The sequence below is a fragment of the Odocoileus virginianus genome, chromosome 11, assembly GCF_023699985.2.
Source record: "Odocoileus virginianus isolate 20LAN1187 ecotype Illinois chromosome 11, Ovbor_1.2, whole genome shotgun sequence".
Taxonomy (NCBI): Eukaryota; Metazoa; Chordata; class Mammalia; order Artiodactyla; family Cervidae; genus Odocoileus; species Odocoileus virginianus.
Window position 1 is genome coordinate 18,643,756 of NC_069684.1, and position 23,821 is coordinate 18,667,576.

Genomic DNA, 23,821 nt, shown 5'->3' on the forward strand with positions numbered 1-23,821 from the left:
ATTTGCTGACTTTGTAAACCCATGCATGCGAATATAGCCCAAGGAAATAAGTCAGAGAAAAATGGTAATTTATATGATGTTATCAATAGCCCTTTTAAGCTGCAAAAAGTTTGAAAAAACTCAACTGTTGAATAAAAATTTATTTCAAATCTGTCAATCTTCACAATATTCCAGTATTTTATAGATATTAAGGATTGCAAGTATGTTGTCTCTGTCAACACAGGAGAATACACAGAGGAATTTTAAGGGGACGGAAGAACGCAAATTTTTAGATATGTGGATATACAATTATAAAACACATATATCAGAAGACAATACTGGACATGATTCTGGAGTATATAAATAAATGAGCAAAATTTCATATTTATGGATTATATTTTCCCTTGGTAATGCCACGTGGCTTTGTGGGATCTCAGTTCCCCAGAAGTGACAGTGGCAAAGACTAAGCACTGGACCCCCAAAGAATTCCTCCCCCTCCTCCTTTTGTTATTAGAATATTCTTGAAATGTGCTATTACTCAGGTTTATTTTAAAAGTCACTGTTAGATTTTATAAAAAATGCTCTCTTTGCATTTTAGGATTTGGGGATTCCTAAAGTAAACTAATGGAGGATGTCAAGGCTGTATATTGTCACCCTGCTTATTTAACTTATATGCAGAGTACATCATGAGAAACGCTGGGATGGAAGAAGCACAAGCTGGAATCAAGATTGCCGGGAGAAACATCAATAACCTCAGATATGCAGACGACACCACCCTTATGGCAGAAAGTGAAGAGGAACTAAAAAGCCTCTTGATGAAAGTGAAAGAGGAGAGTGAAAAAGCTGGCTTAATGCTTAACATTCAGAAAACTAAGATCATGGCATCTGGTCCCATCACTTCATGGGAAATAGATGGGGAGACAGTGGAAACAGTGTCAGACTTTATTTTTCTGGGCTCCAAAATCACTGCAGATGGTGACTGAAACCATGAAATTAAAAGACGCTTACTCCTTGGAAGGAAAGTTATGACCAACCTAGATAGCATACTAAAAAACAGACATTACTTTGCCAACAAAGGTCCGTCTGGTCAAGGCTATGGTTTTTCCAGTGGTCATGTATGGATGTGAGAGTTGGACTGTGAAGAAAGCTGAGCACCGAAAAATTGATGCCTTTGAACTATGGTGTTGGAGAAGACTCTTGAGAGTCCCTTGGACTGCAAGGAGTTCCAACCAGTCCATCTTGAAGGAGATCAGTCCTGGGTGTTCATTGGAAGGACTGATGCTGAAGCTGAAACTCCAGTACTTTGGCCACCTCATGCGCAGAGTTGACTCATTGGAAAAGACCCTGATGCTGGGAGGGATTGGGGGCAGGAGGAAAGGGAACGACAGAGGATGAGATGGCTGGATGGCATCACCGACTCAATGGACATGGGTTTGGGTGGACTCTAGGAGTTGGTGATGGACAGGGAGGCCTGGTGTGCTGCAATTCACGGGATCACAAAGAGTCGGACACGACTGAGCGACTGAACTGAACTGAAAGTAAACTAAAAGGAATCAAATCAGAACAAACTGCCCAAGATGGTTTGCTTGATGGCAACCCATTCCCAATATTCTTGCCTGGAAAATCCCTTGGACAGAGGAACCTGGTAGGCTACAGTCCATGGGGTCGCAAAGAGTTGGACACGACTGAGCAAAGTGTAGACTTTTTATAAAAGAAACAGGTTAAACTTATAATAAGTAATGATATTGTGAGTGGGATGGAGGCCACCAAATTATTAACCATTGTCTTCTCCTGCTCTTCTGAATTATAATACCCAAATATCACTTATTATTTTTTTCCCCAAATATCACTTACAAACAAAATTTAAGTATGTAAAAAAAATAAAAGAAAAAGAAAAAAACCCCAAACCCTGTATAGGAAAACTAGCTGGCAAGACTATCAATTCCAGCAAAAATGGTAGCATAAGATAATGCAAAAGAGTTCTTGCATAATAAAAAATGTTTGTAATTCATAAAGAAATCATAAAAAAGGAGGGAGACTATAAGTATTAGAATAAATGGGGATTAAAAGAGTGGCAAGTGTTGCAACTACTTAGGGGAGGAATTAAGAGACAAGAAACAAAAAGAATAAAGTCAAAGATATGTCTAAAGAAGTACCTGAGGGAATTGGAAGAACTGGGGAAAGGCAATATTCTAAGAGACAATAGCTGAGGATTTTCCAGAATTGAGTAAAGATAATGAATCTACAGATTCAATAAACTCGGGGAATCCAAAGTAGGAAGAATAAAAGTAAATCCATGACTAGACACATCCAAGGGAAAATGCAGAACAAATATACAAACACATGCAATCTTAAATAGGAAACAAAAAGAAAAGACAAATTCCCCCATAAAGGACTGTCAGCATATTCCTCAAGATCAACAACACAGGTCAGATTACAATGAAATAATATCTTCAAATTGCTGAAGTAAAAAGAGCTACGAGCCTAGAATTCAATACTCAGGTAAACTATAATTAAAGAGTAAGAGCTGAAATAAAAAAGATGTACAGACACAGACTACAAAGGTGAAAACTGAACTCAGAATGAAAGAGATGCAGAAACAGTGGTCTCTCTATTAATTTCTGTTCTTTTCTGTACTTCCTATATGTTTATTAAATATATGAAAGATTTGGAATAGTCATTAAACCGGCAAAAAAATTAACTTCATTAATAATAAAATTGTTAAAAGAAAAATGAACTCTTTTTTTTTTACAAAGATCAAAACATTAGTCAGTATTGGCAAAGGTAAAAAGATGCATCACTCCTGTACCATGCTGGTGAGTATGTATAATTGGTACAACCTTTCTAGAAAATAATCTGATGAACACATACAAAAGCTTTAACATTCTGCATATACTTTTAATCAGCAATTCTATTTCTAAGAACTTACTGAGTAAACTATTGGAAATAGTTACAAAGATATACCATATTGCAAGATATTTATTACAAGATATTTATTATTGCAAGATATTTATTATTTCAAAGAATAAAAAAATGATTAACTGATTAAATAAATTATGATACACAATTCCACAATGGACTATTTCCACAGAAATTTAAATGGAAATTTATTTTTAAGATGATATACACTTAATAACAGGAAAATATCCACATTTAATTAAGTAAAAACAATCAGAATATGAAAGAAACTATGATCCCAATCATTAAAAAAAAATTCTTTGTATAAAAAGAAACTCTAAGGGTATTATGTCAAAATAATTAAGAGTTATCTACATGGTAAGATTATCATGACTATTTTTTACTAATCCATACTTTACATTTTTGAAAATGAGCATGATTATTTATAATAAATATAATTTTAAAAACTTATTTGAAATTTCTATTTTTGAGACCCTTTTCTTTTGAACTGACAGCAAAATTTGTTTTACGTTATGAAAATTGTTTTAAATCTCAGTCCCTCTAAAATGCACAAAAATTAGAATCTCCAAATGCTAAATTGGCTAAATATAATAGTGGAGATGGTGACCATGACCAGTTTATTTAGTGTTTCTTGTTGATAACAAACTCAAATTGCTAACAGTATCATTTCACTAAACATTATGAAAAATGAACTCATGAAAAAAGTTACATAGTGGCTAATTCATTTCAATGTATGACAAAAACCACTGCAATGATGTAAAGTAATTAGCCTCCAACTAATAAAAATAAATGGAAAAAAAAATAATAAATGAAAAAAGTTACATAGGCCCAGGCAGTTCCGCTCACCCTCCAGCCACACGAACTTTTCGGTTCCACACGCCTTCCCATTTCAGGTCTCTGCACATGTAGTCTCCTCTCCCTGAAATGCTCTTCTCTCTACACAAAACTCAGGTTGTACCCATTCATTTTTAAGACCTCAGCTCAACTCACTTCCTCAGGGAAGCCCTTCCTGACCATCCTCATTAGATCAGTTTCCTCTCAATGCTTTTATAATAACTCGCTATTCTTCTATTTTTATAATTTATAATTACATATTTGTGTAAATTATATACTAATGGCTAGCTTCCACCAACAAACTAAATCCACGAAGGCAGGGACTATGTCTTGCTTACTACTATAACACTGGTCCTTAATTAGCACACTTCTTGGCTAAATGCATGCACAGAGATAATTTATAGGGAATATGATCAATTCAACTGATAGTAGAATAAATGAATGTTTCTTGATGTGCTTTTTCCTTTAATTTCTAAAGAGGTGGAAGAAGTTACATCGTGTTAATTACTAACTCAGATCTAAACCACTGCAGAAATATGAGAGCAAGTTCACCTTGAGAGGCAAAGATCTATGAATTGGTTAAAGTCCTGCTCTTATTTGTTAGGTAAGTAAGTCACTTAATATCTTTGAATCTCATTTGTAAAACAGAGTAACATTAGTCCATCCTACCTCATATAATTATTGTGAGGATCAAGTAAGTTTTGAGAAAGAATATTTAACAAATGTTTATCTAGTAAGGTTATTACTGAGTAAATGAAGCACTAGAGGTACATATTTGGAAAAAATTGATAAACTTAAGCATTACATTTTTTTCATGATATGAATATAAATATAGAAAAAATATAAAGTCCAGAGTGAAAATGCTTGGAGACAAAACTGAATCAACTAACACCTGAGTTTCCTAAGGTTTGATACTACTTAACATTGTAACATTCTTTTAGGGAAGAAAGAATGAAAGACTTTTTCTCCTTCCTTTTTTTTTCTTTTTTGTTGCTGTTTGATAAGCACTTTTCTAATGCTAGAAAATATACTGCAAAATGGCATAAATACTATCCAACTAAATTTCTGGATAGTAATAGTGATAATGAAATGATAACTGCTAATGTTTATTGAGTTATGTGTAAGGTACTGTTCTATATATATACATAAATACTCATTTAATTCTCTTAATAATTGTATCAGGTAGGTACTATTATTATCATCTTCATTTTGCAGATAGAGAAATGAGGCAAGAAAAGATTAATTTGTCTAAGATTACACAAGAAAAGTGCCAAGACAGGGATTTAAATTCAGGTGGTCTGGCCCCAGTCTATACTGGTCTCTTTAAATTCAGAATCTTAAGTTTGTTTCCAAACTTTTTATCTCTCAAGTTCTCCACATCTACAAGATACTATTAAGTTAAATATTCATCTACTGAATTTAAAAGAAAGCAATTTTCCAAACTGATGGGCAGAAAGAAATGCAGCAACCAAAGACTTTAAGACTTTACTATTATAGACTTGGGTTTTCCAGATGGCTCAGTGGTAAAGAATCCTCCTGCCAATTCAGGAGACATGGGTTCAATCCCTGGGTCAGGAAGATCCCCTGGAGGAGGAAATGGCAACCCACTCCAGTATCCTTGCTTGGAAAATCCCATGGACAGAGGAGCCTGATGGGCTACAGTTAACAGAGTCACAAAGAGTCGGACAGATCTAAGCACATGGGCACATCATAGACTTAGGATCAACTATATTTCCTTTCCTTTTAGAATCTAACTACATTCTGATTTTGGAAAAGATGGTCAAATAAAAACAATTCAGTTATAGACACTGACCAGGATATGATCCACTCGGTCTCTTTTCTTTCTTCCAAATTTCATCATTTTCTGCCAATCTGTTTTGTGGTTTGGCTCCTTTTTAAGACTGAATAGCTTGAGTACTTCGGTTGCTATGAAGTTCTGTGAAAATGAGAGGAATGCATGAAACATAAACTTTCTGAGACTTAGTACTTATAAAGCAGTAAACAGATTTTTGCTAAGAATACAATGTTTATTAAAAAAAAAGATCACATTAATACAAACTTCTTTCACTTACAGTTCCACTTAGCAATTTGAAGAGAAAAGCTGAAGGCTCAGACTTTATTCACTTAAAGCATTTTTTGTTTCTACACAACATACAAAAAAAAAAAGTAAAACCCACTCATGAATTTGCAAAACAAAAATCACTTTAGAGTCCCCTCTACCCAAGAGCCACCATTAGTTTACTTCAAGCTGGCAAAACTACAAAAGAAAGTATAAAGTAAATCTTTGAATAAGGCTTTGGTTGGGATAGGTTATTTTGAAGAACCAAGATTCAAGTATGTTAAATTAAAAAAATACTAACCAACATTTCAGTTTGAGAGGCATGGTAATTTTACTGCTAACAGTATTTGAACTATCACCCTTAAAGAAAGCTTTACAAAATGCTTTAACAATACTTTTGTTGCTGTTTTTTTTTCAACTCTGCCTTATAGAAGGTATTCTTCAATGACCCGAGGATACAGACATATAAGACACTCATTGGTGATGCTGCTGTTGCTGTTTAGCTGCTAAGTTGTGTCTGACTCGTTGTCAGCCCATGGACTGTGTAGCCGGCCAGGCTCCTCTGTCCATGGAATTTCCCAGGCAAGAATGCTGGAGTGGGTTGCCACTTCCTTCTTCAGGGGATCTTCCTGACCTAGGGACTGAACCCAGGTTCTCCTGCATTGCAGGCAGATTCTTTACCACTGAGCCAGCTGGGAAGCCTCTCTATAGCAATATTAAAATTGGTAGGAAGTATCATGTGTGTTATAATGATGTACATGGTCTGATGAATGCTGGTATATATTATGTATCTTATTTCAACATGTTTGTTCTTTGTTATCAATAAAATAGTATTACTTTTTTTTAAAATAGTATTTTTATGGCTGTTCTATTAAAAAAAACAATGTCTCACACTCACATTCACACACACACACACACACACACATGCATTCAAGGATGTATCAACTGCTGGGGGCTGAAAGGAATGGAGTGCACCGGGGTTTTGAAAAAGCCCCAGAGATGGTTCTGATAATTCATTTCTCAAAGTTGAATACTGTTTTAAAAGTTTTTGTTTTTTTAATCCATCAAGTCAATCTTTGAAAACTTCTTTTTCTCCTGCTTTAAGTTAAGCAAAGGTCAGCAAACATTTTCTGTAAAAGACCAAATTGTAACTATTTCACGCTTTGTGGGTCCTATGGTCCCTATTGCAGCTACTCAACTTTGTTGTTGGTAGTAGGAAAGCAGGCGTGGACAAGATGTAAATAACTAGGTGTGGTTATGGCAACTTTCTTTTTAAAAACATGTGGTGGCCTGGATTTGGCCTATGGGCCATAGTTTGCCTACCTCTGATGTAAGCATATATCTCATAGATACCTGTTGGTGTTCTGTCAGTATGAGTATTTTTAAAAGCTTTCTATAGTTAACAATACTGTATCATATACTTCAAAGTTGCTAACAGAGACCTTAAAAGTTCTCATCACAAGCAAAACAAATTTGTAACTATGTGTGGTGATGGATGTTAGCCAGACATACTGTGGTGCTCTTTTTATAGTACATATAAAGATCAAATTGTTACATTAAATACCTGAAACTAATATAATGTTATGTGTTAATTACATCTCAGGAAAAAAAAGACCAAATTGTTTAGACAGTGCCTCCTTTCATGTTATATACCAGATTAATGTGTATGCTCCTTTAATGTATTTTGATTGTCCAGATATACAACTGGATAATGTAAGACAATACATAAGTAAAATAAGTAATTGGAGGCAGACTCTCTGGGGAAAAAATACTTTCTATGATCAAGTAAGTTTGGGAGACATAACTCTAGAGCCTTGCTACTCAAAATAATCCTAGAGTCAGCAACAACAGTATCACTTGGGAGCTTGCAGAAATGCAGAATTTCTGGTCCTACTCCAGATCTACTCAGTAAGAAACCTGCATTTTTACCAAAATCCCCAGGTGACTCAGATGCACATTAAAGTTTGAGAGGCACTGCAATGGGAATACAACCTTTGCTATGTTTCAAGAACAGATGAACAAGCAGAGAGATTTTCACCCAGTGATTTTAAAGTTGGTTTGTTGAGAGTCCCTGTAGCTTCAGGGCACTTAATCTTTTTAGGGGCTTCTTAGACAACAAGCAATATTTTTTATATATCACACTATCCTACATATTTCAAAACCACATAACCAATCTGAAACCTCCAAAATCAAAGATGGAAAGGTTATATCATTTATGTGCCTAGGGTTGGCATATATGATATATGTCTTCTGATACTTTTACAGTATTATACCTATCTCTAAATCATTAAGAACTCACCTAAAACTCATACGAATTCCAATAATTTATCTCCCTGAGTACTTGCTAATTTCTTAAAAATATTATAAAATGTATATATATGAAATTACTGTTAAGTTTTATTTTGCAAAAAGTTGAGGGTTCAGGATTCCCTGTCACCTTCACCATTCTTTTGCTCACAGACAGAATGAACAAATATTTACTGAACACCTACTATGGAACAGGTCTTGAGGGCAAAAGAGTGAAAAATATAAGAGTACCTGCTTTAATAACATTTATAGATCTGTACAAAAAGAAGATCAAATAAAAAAAGGAGATACTTTGTAGTTTCCAGTTTACCTTGATTTCATCAAGGTTATTTGGATTTTTCACTCGTCGGAAATAACTGGAGTTGATTCTACATGGCTTCATCCAGACCGGTTGATTCAAGTTGGGATCCTCAGCAAATATTTCCTCAAAAATCTCTTTTGTTAAATCAAAAACCGCCTTGATAAGAAAAAGAAACAAAATGAAATGGCTAAGAATCCAAATTTCAGACAACAGTGAGAAGTTTAAAAATTAGAATTATCCTTCCCTGTTACATACCTGCTTGTACACCCTTTTACTAGTACTTTCTATATCCAGACCCTTACTGGCACAGCCAAGCAGTTTTGCAGGAATACTGATGCTGTGAAGATCATGACCTAATTCTTTCCATTTCCAAAGTTCTTCTGCTGCATCACGTACAAGAATTTCTACTTCCTCTGCAGTATGTGGGACTGCCAGTAATGTTTCACATGGCTTTTCTGGAGCTCTTTTAGGTTCTGCCATTAAAGGTACAATTGTTTCTTCTGCCTTGTTTTTTTGGATCCTGTGAGAAGAGCTCAAACCAAAGTCTTCATCAAACCAGTCTTGATCATCTCCTAACACGCTCAGGAACTCCCGGCTGATCTCAAGTTCAGCAAGTCTCTTAGCAAGCTCTTCCTGCCCACTGGCACCAAATACTGGACTTTCCTACAGAAATGGAACCATTCAAACAGATCACCATTTAGTAACCTCAGGTTACTTAACAAGTTTGGGCTTTTTTTTTCTTTTCTTTAAGACAAACTACATATATTACTTGTATATTTGCTATTTCTCTATAAACAAGCAAAATAAAAACAATATAGTGGCTACTGATGAACAATTTCAGGAAAAACTATCCTGCTTCCTGTAATTCTGCTTACATAAGTCTTATTCAGTTTTTACAAAATGTGTATTGATTAGTTTTTTTCCTTTTTGTATCACCATTACTCTGCTTCTGGAGAATTTTACTTCTGGGATATGGAAATGAGATATAAAATTTCTCACCTTTGGTGATCATCTGGTTCAAGTTACTCAAAATCATTACTGTTGTTCAACTGTCCATGGGCAGCCTGAACAAGCTGATGGTCTGAGTATATGTCACAGTGGACATATTTCAGTTTTACCAGAGTCAACATCACAACTGGCAGTTTCTGCAAGGCAACTGTGACTGAGTGGATATGTAAGCAAATCATCTCACAGGCAGAAAAGAACTAGGCTGAGAAACAATGGAAATCTCCATGGAATAAATTTGTTCAGTGAATCTGGAAGGGAATCTAATCTGTGGACAGTATACAGGGGTTTTCAACCCAGCATAAACCTGCCTGTGTTTGTGACAACTCTATAGTAACCACTCATGACATAATAGAGGACAATTATACTTTAGACAGAAAAATAGCTACACGGCCTTTAAAAACTAGTACAGTGATCTTTATTTAATAAACACATCACCAAAATACCTATTACTAGTTACAGAATTAAAATGTACCACAAAGGCAAGGTTAATTGACATTTTTTTCTAAACAAAATACTTACAGGTCTAGGACACATATCTGGTGAGGAAATCTCTTCTTTCTCATCTTCCAATTCAGACCTTAAGAAGCAACCCGGAACGCTTGGTGACTGTTCCTCAAGATTTTGGGATAGGCCTTGGGGTGGTACTTTCTTTTGATCTTCAACAAGAAGCTCCTGATTGCTAAGCTGGATTTTTTCATTCCGAGCTTTTTTGATTTGTTGTAGTTGATTGACCGTGTCCTTCACAAAGACTTGGAGCAAACTGTCTGTCAGTAAGCTGACTGTTTCTAGCTGTTCCTTTGACTTTTTTCCCTCACTTACAGATGACCTCAGCTGGGCTTCCAACTGGTTTTTCTCTCTTGCTAACAGGTCCAGAAGTGGGGTAGAAAGCTTTTCTGAAACTTCGGGATATAAGTTCTCTTCCTTTTCAGTTAACTGTTGTTGGTTCTTTAATTCTTCAGAAAAGGTATTATCTAAAGTATCGTCTTCTACAACAGAAGAAACCTTTTCTGTGGCATCAGAAACAAGGTCTTTGTTTTCCTTTGAAGACATCAGTGAGTCCACTGAATTCTGCTGGTGAATATGGGCTTCGAGTACCCCAGAAATGTCCTGTATATTGTCTGTCTCTATTTTAAGGCTTCTATCAACGGAGGCTTCTGTGTCATGCATACTAGGTAGAGATTTCTCATAAAAATATTCAATTGTATCCTTTTCTCTGTCAGACTTGGGACCCTCTGTATCTTTTTGTTCTTGATTATAATATTGATATTGCTCATCTGAATAAGAGTCTTCATCTTCATTTATGTCTACATAGTCATCAAAGTTTTCTGGAATGTGAGATATTTTTTGAGGAGGAGCAAAAATCCCATGCTTCTCTTTGCACACAAAGTATGCAATGCCATCATACGTTCCATTGTTATTTCCTTCAGGTTTATCCAACTCCACTCCAGCCCAAAACCCTTTGGCAAAACTAGTCACACCTTTGAACCGAAGAGTTCCTGGCTGAACATTGCCAATCAATACCCTATCGCCAATGTGGAAATCAAGTAATTCATCTGCAAGAGAAGCTGAAGCCAAGGAAGGGGATTCAGTAACTCCCCGTTCATGCTCTACATCACTGCGCTCCTTATTTTTCATAAGCTCAGTGGGGGACTTGAGTTCTAACAGCCTTTCAGAGTGGACACTGCTATGAATAGAAAGGCTTTTCTCACTGAGGCACTCGCTGATTTCATCATCACTACCAAAGCTAGTGGCTCTACTTCTAGAGATGCTTGTTGCCTGTAACTTCTCTCTGCAAGACTGAGAGTCTTTCCTGAGAGACAACAAAGACGTCACCTCAAAGTTATCTTTGCACAATTCAGCTGAAATGTCTTTCTTGAAAGACGATACTTCAAAATCTTCAAAGTACGATATCTCTTTAGATGCAAGTAGACGCTGTGACCAAGATGAGTCTCTGCTCTTTATATTCTTTTGTACATGAGTCTCTTTTTCTGATTGGATGTTTGGACTATGACTGATATCTTCGTCTGACTGTCTCTCTTTTGTTTCTTTTTTATGAAGATTTTCAATGGCTAATCTAACTAAGTCTTTCTGAACATTTATAGAATCTAAAGGAAGATCTTTTCTGGAAAGAATTTCAGATGAATCTCCCTGTTCCAGGTCTAGCTTCAGGAAGACATCAGCCTTCCTAGACTGTTTAGAATAGGCATCTTCAATTACACTCTCCTCCAATTTTGCATATTCTACTTCTTGTATTTCTGATTTTTGACTAGACTCTTCTTCAGCCTTGGCACCTGACACATCCAGAATTCTATGAGAGGCATTTAATTCTTTGAGAAGAGATAATGATGGGACATTTTCTAGAGAATCTCCAGATTCTGCTCTTGTCCTCCTTGATGATCTGAGAATTGGAGAAGTCTGAAAGTGCTCTTCTGTCCGACCGTCCAATTCAGTCATTCTCTTCGCGTAGACAGATGAAGATTTTTCCGATACCGATCTTTCAGAACCTGTCAATGCAGCATCTTAAAGGGGGAAGAAGAAGAAAAAAATCACATCAAAATTATCTAATCACAACTTTCAATTTCTGAAACCAAAGTTTAAATAAAAACCAAATATTAGTGAGAAAAAGCTCTGGTCAGTAAATATGACCTGTTTTATAGATTACCATATGTAGTAAATTTTTCCTTCATGAATTTATACGGTACCAACAATAAATAGAACATTTAAAAATAACTAAAAATCTGAAGTTTGGTATAATTTTTTAAGTGCTGTCTTAAGTTAGAAAATTAAGAAAAATGAATCAAAGTTGATTCTCAAATCATGCAAACAAAGAACTGGATGAAGCATATTACATATGTTCTTCAAATACAAAGGCAATAAAGGAGGGACAAATGTACTAGTATATATACTTCTAAAAGAATGAATTTTCCCAGGGATTTCGACTAACCTCTTGAATGTAAAAAAACAACAAAAAAAACCACCTTAACTATTTCTGCAAATATAGCACTTTAAGAGCTAAAACTGCTAAATAAGAAGGAAATAAGCAAGATTCAATGAACCAACAAACCAAGAATTAAAAGTTTTGAATTCAAATCGCTACTTTGTCATTGTTGCCAGGTAGGCTTTTTCACGCCTCAATTTTAATTCATTTACTTTATTTTCAATAGTTCTTATTTTTCTTTGGACTCAATTGAAAAAAATGTATATAACCACACATCTGAGAAATAGTGGAGGCCGACAATTACATAATCAGATACAAATCTGATTAAGGGAGAATTTTGAGATGCTGATGATACCCTCATAGCCATTTTAGATCAATGTCTTTATGATTCAGCTTTTATCAGTTATTGGGACAATAAAGACTGATTCATAAACTTATGCATAACCTGTAAATCACTTTAAAATATGAAAGTAACTTAAGTGATCTATTATCTTTAAGAAATTCATTTTTTAACCAAATAACCTAGAGGTAGAACTGCATAGGCATTTGTATAAATCTTTAGCCCATGTAGATACAGTGTGATTATTTTTTTCTAGTTACATACCAACATGCTCAGCAATAGACTCCAAGGATCCTCTGGATCGTTCTGAGTCTGTCAGTGATTTCCAATTCTTTGCTGTTTCAGATCTTAAGTAGAAAAATTAATAAACAGAAATAAATGTACTGCTGATACTATAATAACTGGTAACAAAAAGCAGTCAATTCTTAAGACAACTACTTCTTTCTACTCCACAGGAAGTATTCCAATCTTTGCCACTTTCACCAAGCCTATTTCTGGCTTTTGTCACTCTCAATGATCTTGCCTCTTTTAATGAGGAAAAGAGAGGCCATCAGCATGAATCTTCTTATCTTCAACCTTTTTACCTACAAATTTATCTATATTCACAGCCATCCCAACTGCCTTTCCTTCTGTCTGCAAGAAGAAAAAGGTGTATCTCTTACATTTGCTCAAATTTCTTTCTGCCCCAAATCCCATAATTTCCACAGTCTCACTGATAGTATCCCTCAACTATCCATCCTTTTTTTTTTACAATCGTTAGTCCTTCAATTTGGTGATTTTTTTCCCCCTCAGCTTATATGTAAATCTCATGCTAAAAAAAAAAAATTTCCCCCTTTAATACTGGACTATAGTTGATTTACAATGTTGTGTTAGTATCAGTTGTATAGTAAACTGATTCAGTTACACATACACATATATGTATTCTTTTTCAAATTCTTTTCCCATTTAGGTTATTACAGAATATTGAGAAAAGTTCCCCTCCCCTCATTCTTTATTCTGTCATCTGATGCTATGCTACTGTTCACTTTTATGCTGTGACATTTGCCATCTTCATTTTCTTGCTTTCTTTTTATTTGCAAAGTCATATTATTTGCCTTCTACTCCTATTTCTTCTTAATCTCCTTAAAGGTTGCTATTTTATCATATCTAGTACTTGGCTCCCTTTTATTCTCTCTGAATGTATACTTTATTTGGGTGAAGAAAGTTCATCCAAATGTTGCCATATTTATTGCCTCAATCATGATCTATTTGTTGATCATCCCTATATATATATATATATAACCCTAACATCTTTCCTAGATAATTCCACTTAGATGAACTATAGATACCTTAAAATTAACATTTTTAAAACCAAAATTATAAGCCTCCCACTGAGGAACACCTGATTTTCCATTTAGGTTAGTGTAACTTTGACTCAACCAACTACTACTTAAGAGAAATATGACAGTCATTCAGCTTTCCCATCTATAATTAGTCAAGTATACTTCTTAAATATTCCTAAAATCTATCTCTTATTCTCTATTTTTATTACAGTGGATTATCTGAGGCCTGGCTTAGACTACTGTTATCCCTGCTTCTAAACTTATCCCCTTCTATCTTTCCTTCATACTGTAGTCAAAAAGATTTCTCTAAAGAGAAATATGATTCTATCATTCTCCAGTTAAAATCCTTAGTAACTTGGTTAATAAAACTATAAAAACACTCAATGAAATGTAGAAATTAAAATAAAACTTACATATAATGTAACATAAAGGGAAAATATATACGTAACAAAAATACACACAAAATCTAACTATAAAAAAATCTGAGAAAGAAATATATCTAATTGTTGATGTCTGCTGTTTTGGGATAGTTATGTATGATATGATTTAAACTTATTCCTTTCTACCACTTCCCTCAATATTTTAGTAGCAATAATAATAAAACTAATACATAGTGCTAACTGTGTGTCAGACCCTGTTCTAAGTTAAGTCTTTTAACCTTCATAACAAGTTTATTACTCGGTATTCTTGTAGGGATATAAATCCCTATTAAAGAACTGAAGTACAGAGAGGTTAAATAATTTGCCCCTACTTAAATATCTGGCTGGTGCTGAAGCCAGGATTTAAACCCAGGTAATGCTAAATTAATTGTAATGAGCTTATGTAACATTTCTAAGAAAAAAAAATATCCTAAAATATTGCCTTTCAAGGTTTCATATCTTCTAAGAAAGTGAATAAGAAAATGCTAAAAATGCTTGAGTACAATATTATCACAATCTGTTTTTTATTTTTCCAGTTTCTTCTCCTAACTCTGGCAATATCCTATCACATTCTGCTTCCATGAGACGCCAAGCTCTTTGTTGCTTTTGGTCACTCATCAGTGCCTTTCCTCTCTGAAATACCCACTATTTCTTAGTCCCACTGACCTACATAACCTCTGCTTGTTGTTCAAAATTCATTTTAAATATTCCTAACTGACTTCCTTAGTTACCATATTATACATTCTAATGGTGCTACTCTACATCTTCTGTATTTGCATTCAATGACTGCATAATATTCTATCCCTGGAAAGAACCATCATTAACAGGGCTATTCACCCATTTCTGGATGTAAAGATTGCTTCCAGTGTTTAATTAATACAAAAGAAGTTATGATAAACACGTTCATGCAAATAGATATTTTTGGTAGTTCGCATTTTTTCAAGCTAGATTTTCAGATGGGAATTATTGAGTCAAAAGTTACAGACTGTTTTTGACTTTTGAAACACTGTCAAATTGTTTTTCAAAACAACTATACCAACTTACGAAGCTGTAACAACAATGCTGGAGAGTATTATTTTCACCGCACACGCCAGATTTCAGAATATATTTTCTGTGCCTTATTATAAATTTGATTTGTGATTATACCATAAACAACAAATATACTTTAATGACACTAAAATCATAAACCAGTATTTTCACTTCTAGAATTTCACAGTTACTCAAAAGTTAGCTTCAACTAAAAACCTTTCCTTATTTCTTTTGCAAACAAGGCAGGATACAGGTTAGTTATCAAAAATTTCTACCTGTGCAGTGGAAGGGACTTAATCTTGGGTTTTTCAGAAGTTGAGGAGAGCGTTTTAATCTGAGGCTTGGCTGTTGGTGAGGTTTCCAAATCTCGGCTAAGCTCAGCTTCAGTCTTCTTAATGAATTCATCATATGACTAGGTTTAGAAAAATCAGAGGAGTCACTATACAGAGTTTTTAAAAACTATCTTAAATTAGAAAACAATACATTTAATGGTAAAATATTCAAGCAGTAAAAAAGATGTGAATATAAAATTTTTACTCCCTGCATCAGTATTATTTCTCAAAGCTCTAAAATCAGTTATTTTCATAGCCTGCTTGAAATAGGTTATGTATAAGCAAAATGTATAATGTAACACTAATATCAACTAGGAGATGACACAATCTCAATTACAGAAACTTAACACTTATGAAGCAATAATTCAGGCCCTGCCATGTTAAAAAAAACTCTTTAGCTGATTCTTTAAAGGATGTCCTAATACTTCCCTGATATTTTTAAGTTTAGCCACTGCACTGAGTTTCAATGGCAGTAAGCTTCTTACGGGGTATGTCCTTTAGGAATACAGATCCCAGGGAAAGAGAAGGGAGTGGCTGGGAGCATGACAGTACAGAACTTCAAAAATACTTCTTAGTTATTAGTCATTCTATAAATAAAGCTTCACTAATTTATATACTATACTACATACATACACTATAATTATAAAATCTAAATAAAGAGCTTTTTATTGCCTTTATTTAAATCATTTAATAAAATGTTGAATGAGATGGATCTTTATATCCTTCTCTAGGTATTTTTCTGGTTGACGTATATATTATTAGACTTTTGGGGCAATGCTATTAAATGTAATAGTATTTCATTTAAATCCTGGGCCCCACCTTAGACCAATTAAATCAAAATCTCCGGGAGTGAGCCTTGATATTTGCATTTTTTAAAAAATCTCCTTGATTAATTCTAATGTATAGTCAGATTGAGCACTACAGACCTATAGGATGAAGTTCAAACTCATCAGTCTGATTTCTAAAGCCCTAAACTTGATCTCCATTTTAAAATTTTGTTTCTCACTACTTTCCAGCATGAACTTCTCAGCATGGTCACTGAATCTTAATCACTTTTCTTCTAAACATGTGTGCAAGTTACAATTCCTGTTCCCATCTCTGTATTGTGTACTAATGTAAATGTCTTATCTTCTCCATATTTGTTAGCAGGTTTATTTTCTATGTGGAAGATAGCGTAGTGTAATGGTAAGGGTACAGAATTTGGAATTCAAGCTAAATTAAAAGCCTAGTTTTAACACATGTGAGCTGCATATCTCTAGATATCATTAATCTCACTGAAACTCAGTTTCCTCATTTGTAAAACAGGGATAGTAATATCCACACCTTGTTGCTTTGAGGAAAAAATGAAAAATATGTGTAGTTAGCTGAGTTTCCAGCACATAAAAAGGTGCTTGAATATTTGATGATTAAATTAATAAACATATTAATAAAGGAGGAATACATGCTTGGTGTTACCACACAAGGACGATTAAAAGAACAGAAATTTTGCCCAAACATAACAAAGACGTTTTTAGCACTTAGAGCACCTGGAGTCCAACCAATGAAATCAACTGCCTTGAAAATCTGAAATTTGCTATTACTGAAAGTGACTGAGAAGAAACTGAATGATCTCAGGTGAGGCCTTGAGAAGGGATTCTTATGACAAACAGGAATTTCAGACTGGTTCTGTAATGAATATGGTGTTTAGGAATACTAGGTTGACAGAATGTATGTAAGCTATAGGGAAGAAACCATAGGCAAGGACATGTAAGAGGCTATGCACACTATAGAGGTAAGAAGACATCAGGGTCCCAAACAGCTTGATGTCAGTAGGAATGGAATGGGACAAGCAAGATTTATGAAAAAAGAATCAATGGGATCTGAATGAATAGGAACAAACAGAATAAGAAAGATATAAAAACCATAAAGTAATTAGCCTCCAATTAAATAAATTAATTTAAAAAATATTTGGAGGAATTGTCAGTAAAACCTTCGGTGCCCACATGCTTTTAAAGCTAAAAACAAAACAAAACAAACAAACAAACAAAAAACCAGCTTTCCAGAGTAGGGCAGAATCAGGGAAGGTTGCTAGAGTTTGGAAGGAAACTCAAGTTTAGAGTTACTATTTAGGAGCCATTCAAATAGTACAAAGAATCATACTAATAAGCTGGGTGGCATGAAACACCATTCTTTAAAAAAAAAAAAAAAAAAGAAAGAAAGAAAAGAAAAGGCAGTTGACAATTCCAATAGCCAGGATTATTTATCTAATGATTCTTTCCTTAAGAGGACATGGATATCAAGCTTTCTTTCACAGGCCCAGTCCTTCCTCTTTGGGAAAAAAACTCATTTTACTTGATATTATAATATTTAACATTTCAAGCAAAGAGTTTCTTTAGACACCTCAGTTTCTTCGTTTTCAAAGTTAGGTTAAAATGTGGCACGAAATTAATACTGAAAAATTTTAATCTATCACTTTATTAATGCCTAAAACATGGGCTTCCCTGGTGGCTCAGAGGTTAAAGCGTCTGCCTGCAATGCGGGAAACCTGGGTTCGATCCCTGGGTCAGGAAGATCCCCTGGAGAAGGAAATGGCAACCCACTCCAGTATTCTTGCCTGGAGGATCCCATGGACGGAGGAGCCTGGTGGGCTACATTAGTCCATGGGGTCGCAAAGAGTTGGACACGACTGAGCGACTTCACTTTCTTTCTTTCATGTTTACCACAGCCTTGAAATTAAACCCCTTTCTTCTTATGTCTAACCTCCAATTGTTTGATCAGACTGGCTTCTTGGGCTTTGAGTCTTTCCTTTTGCCTTTTTTTCTGTTCCTTCTTGAGTTGGTCCACAACTGATTTTCTTTTCCGCAGCTCATCCTTCAGGGCTCTGATTCTACCTTCAATGTCACTCTGGTCAGATGTAGTTTCTGAAAGAGATAGAAAACCTTTTAACGTCATTTTAACAAAAATAAATTCAGTAACTATTAATAGAAAGCACCAATGTAAAGCACCAATTTTGAGATTCAGAAAAAAATTATTAGTGATTTCCATCCCTTTTCCTAAATCTCTATGCAGGGATGGGGGTGTGTGTCTTCCTTTTTATTTTCACCTTCTAATTGTGCTATTTGAAACTGCAAATAAAGTTTGCAAATCTGAAGATACTCTGTCTTGATAAGTAGCTGGAAGTAGAAAAACTTTTGGTTAGCAAAATTTGGACATTCTTTAAGGATTTATTTCTCGGTAACAGGATAGCCATACTTAACTGTACCTCCTCTTCGTTACTAATAGATAGTTTAATAGTTTTAAAGTCATATTAAAATCAAACTAGAATTTTACCACTTGAAATTGATTGTGAGTCATTAACTAATGGCTTAATGTCATAAAAGGAGAGACAAAAATTATATAGAAATATACTTTGTGATAACCTTTGGAAGCTCTTAAAACATTTAAAATAAATGAAATAAAGCTACAGTTAAATCTTATTTTCTTCCCAACAATTTAGACACATACATGCACACATACAAAGCAGATGTTTAGTCATAGCAAAATCATGAAAAAGACATTTCATTGTAAGCATCACACAAATCTTATAAAAATAAGCATCACTTAGGACTTCCCTGGTGGTCTAGTGGCTAAGATTTGTGCTTCCAGTGCAGGGGGCCCAGGTTCAATCCCTGGTCAGGGAACTAGATCCCATGTGCCAATCACATGTGGCATGCCATAACTGAGACCCGGCACAGTCAAATCAATAATCATCATCATCATCATTTAAAAACAGCCTATTTCACTGCCCATGGAAACTACATAGAAAAAAAATGACATCTTCTCCTTGAATCACACCATGGTGTCACTTCCACACACTAATGATGAATGAGGCATTTAATAGTCTTTTAAGAAAAATACTATTATATACAACTCTGAAGACTTAGATGCACATTACAACATTACAACATAAACAACCAGGTTGTTTTTTTTTTTTTTTAAGCACTTCAGATTAAATTGCAAAGAACTAATCACAGAATTTATTTTGAAAAGATAAGTCCTTTTTTTGCAATGTGATCTAAATATCTAAATTAGAAATAATGACATCTAAGTTCAAGCCACTTTTGTCTCCTGACTTAAGGTGTATTAGGAAAATTATACCCATCTTATACCAGCAGTGCCATCAGACTGAGCCCCGAGTGAATAGTGAGGTTCACTATTTATTGATCAACACTCATAAAATGAAGCAATAATAGAAGTCATTTTTAGCTTGGAATCTACTACTGGTAATTAGTAAGGTGTTTGTCACTTAATGATTTCTAGAACTGATGTGAAAATTAAATAAGATACATAAAGCATGTAGCACAGTACTTGGACTACTATAAAAAGCTCAATAAATGGTGGTAGTATTAGTACACATAAAAGATTTTTATGTAGCCATATTTTATGTAACATATTTTTTGGTTTAAACCTAAAAAAGGTGGTGGTGAGGAGATAGCAAGTGAGTATCTTCCTCATGTTCTCCTTTAATTTCTGAAGAAAATAATCAATTCATTTTATTTATTTTTGGCTTAATTTATCCATTTTATTTTTTTCATTTTATATATATATATATATATATATTATTGAAGTACAGTTGACTTACAATGTTTCAGGCACACAGCAAGGTGATTCAGTTAAACATATACACATATATTATTTTTCAGATTATTTTCCATTATAGGCTATTATAAGATATTGACTATAGCTCCCTGTGCTATACAGTAAATCTTTGTTCCTTGTTGCATATCTATTTTTTTAAAATTAGAAATCTAGCATTCTATTCATACTAAGTCAAACAAGTTGAGTCAAATGTCATACACTTTTTAGTTAGGCAATATTACTTATATATATGTATACAAAAACTTCTCTACTATGCTTGATAAGGGCTTGAGAAACAACATCACAAAAAAGACGAGATGGAGGAACTCGAAACCATAAACTAAGGGAAACGGGGGCACTGAATATAAAATAGAAAAAAAAAATGAAACAAACGAGATGAAAGTAAAAGATCATCATATAAATCCAGTTGTTTTTAAACATGGTCGCTCATTAGAAACACATCTGGAGCTTTGGGGAAAAAAAGCAGATCTTGGCATTTGATTTTTCAAAACATTCCCAGATAATCTGATATGCATTTGAATTTTAAAAAGTGATTACAGGTTTTTCTATTAAATGGTAGTTTTGGTGACTTAGAATTCTATTATTTTTCTGTTGAAACAATCATGATACAATGGTATTAAGCGAGTAATAGTTATATAATCACAATAGTAAAAGATGTTTATCAGTTTTCACAATCAATAGCCAGACAAAAAAGAAAAGATAATTACAACTGCAAGCCATAATGGGAACATAATTAATCTAATAATATAAAATAACTACATACAACCTGGTGGGTTAAGTAGAGCGACGTGGTAAGTGGAGTGCATACATGCACATGTTTTTATCTGCTCAGCCAGTCTATGTCTTGTGATTGGTGCATTTAATCCATTTACATTCATAGTAATTATCAATATATATGATCCTATTACCATTTTCTTAATTGTTTCAGATTCATTTTCTGTAGATATTTTCCTTCTCTCGTGTTTCTTGCTTAGAGAAATTCCTTTAGCATTTGCTGTAAAGCTGGTTTGGTGGTGCTGAATTCTCTTACTTCTGCTTGTCTGGAAAGCTTTTTGATTTCTCCATTAAATCTGAATGAGAGTCTTGCTGGGTAGAGTATTCTTGGTTGCAGCTTCTTCCCCTTTCATCTCTTTAAATATATCATGCCATTCCCTTCTGGCTTGCAGAGTTTCTGTTGAGAAATCAGTTGATAGCCTGATGGGAGTTGCCCTGTATGTTATCTGCCGTTTTCCCCTTCTTGCTTTTAATATTTTATCTTGGTCTTTAATTTCTGTCAGTTTGATTACTATGTGTCTTAGTGTATTCCTCCTTGGGTTTATCCTGCCTGGGACTCTGTGCTTCATGGACTTGAATGACTAGTTCCTTTCCTATGTTAGGGAAGTTTTCAGCTATTATCTCTTTAAATATTTTCTCAGGTCCTTTCTTTCTTCTTCTGGGACCCCTCTAATGTGAATGTTGGTGTGTTTAATGTTGCCCAGAGGTTTCTTAGGCTGTCTTCCATTTCTTTTCATTCTTTTTTCTATATTCTGTTCTGTGGCAGTGACTTCCGCCATTCTGTCCTCCCTCATTTATTTGTTCTTCTGCTTCAGTTATTCTGCTACAGATTCCTTCTATTATTCATCTCTGTTTATTCTTTAGTTCTTCTAGGTCTTTGGTAAACATTTCTCACATCTTCTCCATTGTTTTCCCGAGATCCTGGATCGTCTTCACTATCATTATTCTGAATTCTTTTTCTGGAAGGTTGCCTATTTCCACTTCACTTAGTTGTTTTTCTGAGGCTTTATCTTGTCCCTTCATCTGGGACATTACTTTCTGCATTTTCGTCCTGACTTTCAGTAATGTGAGTTTTGTTTCAGCTGCTGTGGGACTGTGGTTCTTGCTTCTTCTGTCTGCTCTCTGATGCAGGAGGCTAAGAGGCTTGTGTTAGCTTCCTGATGGGAAGGACTGGCAGTGGGAACATCTGGGCCTTGCTCAGTAAAACTTTAATCCAGTTATCTGCTGATAACAGTGCAGGTGGGCCTGCACTGGCAGTTGGTTGGCCTGAGGCGATCCAGTCCTGGGGTCCATGGGAGCTTTGGAAGGGTTATTGGTGGCCTCCAAGAGGGCTTACACCAAGGGGGAACTTCCAGGACTGCTGCTGCCAGCGCTCCCTCCTCTGTGGTGGGCCCCTGCCAACCCATGCCTCCACAGGAGACCCTCCAACACTAGCAGGTAGTTTTGGTTCAGTCTCCTATGAGGTGACTGCCCTTTTCCTCTGGGTCTTGGTGTGTGCAAGATTTTGTTTGTGCACTCCAAGACTGGAGTCTCTGTTTCTCCTTGTCCTGTGGAAGTCCTATAATCAAATCCCACTGGCCTTCAAGGTCAGATTCCCTGGGGATTCTCAGCCCCTTTGTGGGATCCCCAGGCTGGGAAGCCTGATGTGGGGTTTAGAACCTTCACAACAGTGGGAGAACTTCTTTGCTATTATTGGTCTCCAGTTTTTGGGTCACCCACCTGGCAGGTAGGGGATTTGATTTTATTGTCATTGTGCCCCTCCTACCATCTCGCTATAGCTTCTTTGTCTTTGGATGTGCAATATCTTTTTACGGTGGGTTCTAGCATTCTCCTGTCGATGGCTGTTGAACAGCTAGTTGCAATTCTGGTGTTATCGCAGGAGGAGAAGAGTGCATGTCCTCTCAATTTGTTCTAGAGTTAAAAGGCTCTGAATCTTACTGGTAAGCTTTACAGTGATTCAATTAACAATTCTGAACAATATTTGGGGGTAGGATTGCAAGTGGAGCTAACAATTATAACCTTTCTAAAATGAAATATAAAACCCAACCCTTTGCATATGCTAAAGCTGTGTATTCTTTTAGCTTGATAAACTTTATGTGCTTCCAGAACTTGAGATGTTACTTTGATAAAATTTTATAGGAGATCACTAAATTTCCACAGACTTTGTTTCAACTTTGCCCCCAAATGATTATTTTAAATGGATATATTTTAAAAATTGGATATGTCAGCAGTGATCTTTTTAAATAAAAATATTTCTCAACTATGACTGTGAAGATTTAACAGAGATGATGAGAAACTTTAAGTTCAGATGAAAGACCTTGTGAAATGTTTACATCTTTAAGTACTAAAGAAACCAAAATTTTACAAGCGAAGGGTAATCAGAGATCAAATAAAAGTCTATGACAGTGAATGGGAATACATTTTTCACATGTCCAAATCTAATTCTACTATATAGTGTTTATCATCAGTAATATCTAAAAGAACCTCTAGAAAAAAGTTTTTTTATCCAAGCAACTCTCTAGATCAATGTATTGTCTTTATGGAATTCTCTCCTATAGGATTTTTTTGGAAGAAAGGGGATAGGGGAAGTGACAGAAAAATGATACATCTGTTGGCTGAAATACATCAAGACAGAATAACCTG

The 23,821-nt window shown here is 34.9% G+C and overlaps 1 protein-coding gene across 7 annotated transcripts in view; it reads right to left on the reverse strand.

The window, feature by feature from the left end:
• Positions 1 to 23,821, reverse strand: part of CEP350 (centrosomal protein 350) — a 155,596-nt gene that overhangs the window by 3,958 nt on the left and 127,817 nt on the right. For 4 of the 7 annotated variants that reach the window (XM_070473988.1, XM_070473985.1, XM_070473989.1 and 1 more), the window contains 8 exons: positions 18,527 to 18,687; positions 15,731 to 15,867; positions 12,950 to 13,032; positions 9,927 to 11,926; positions 8,655 to 9,062; positions 8,409 to 8,555; positions 5,546 to 5,668; positions 3,721 to 3,834 (listed from right to left, as the gene is read on the reverse strand). In XM_070473988.1, the coding sequence (XP_070330089.1) occupies positions 3,721 to 3,834; positions 5,546 to 5,668; positions 8,409 to 8,555; positions 8,655 to 9,062; positions 9,927 to 11,926; positions 12,950 to 13,032; positions 15,731 to 15,867; positions 18,527 to 18,687 (3,173 nt within the window). The remainder of the gene's footprint in view (positions 1 to 3,720; positions 3,835 to 5,545; positions 5,669 to 8,408; positions 8,556 to 8,654; positions 9,063 to 9,926; positions 11,927 to 12,949; positions 13,033 to 15,730; positions 15,868 to 18,526; positions 18,688 to 23,821) is intronic. The other 3 variants (XM_020868870.2, XM_070473987.1, XM_070473986.1) reach the window with 2 other exon arrangements.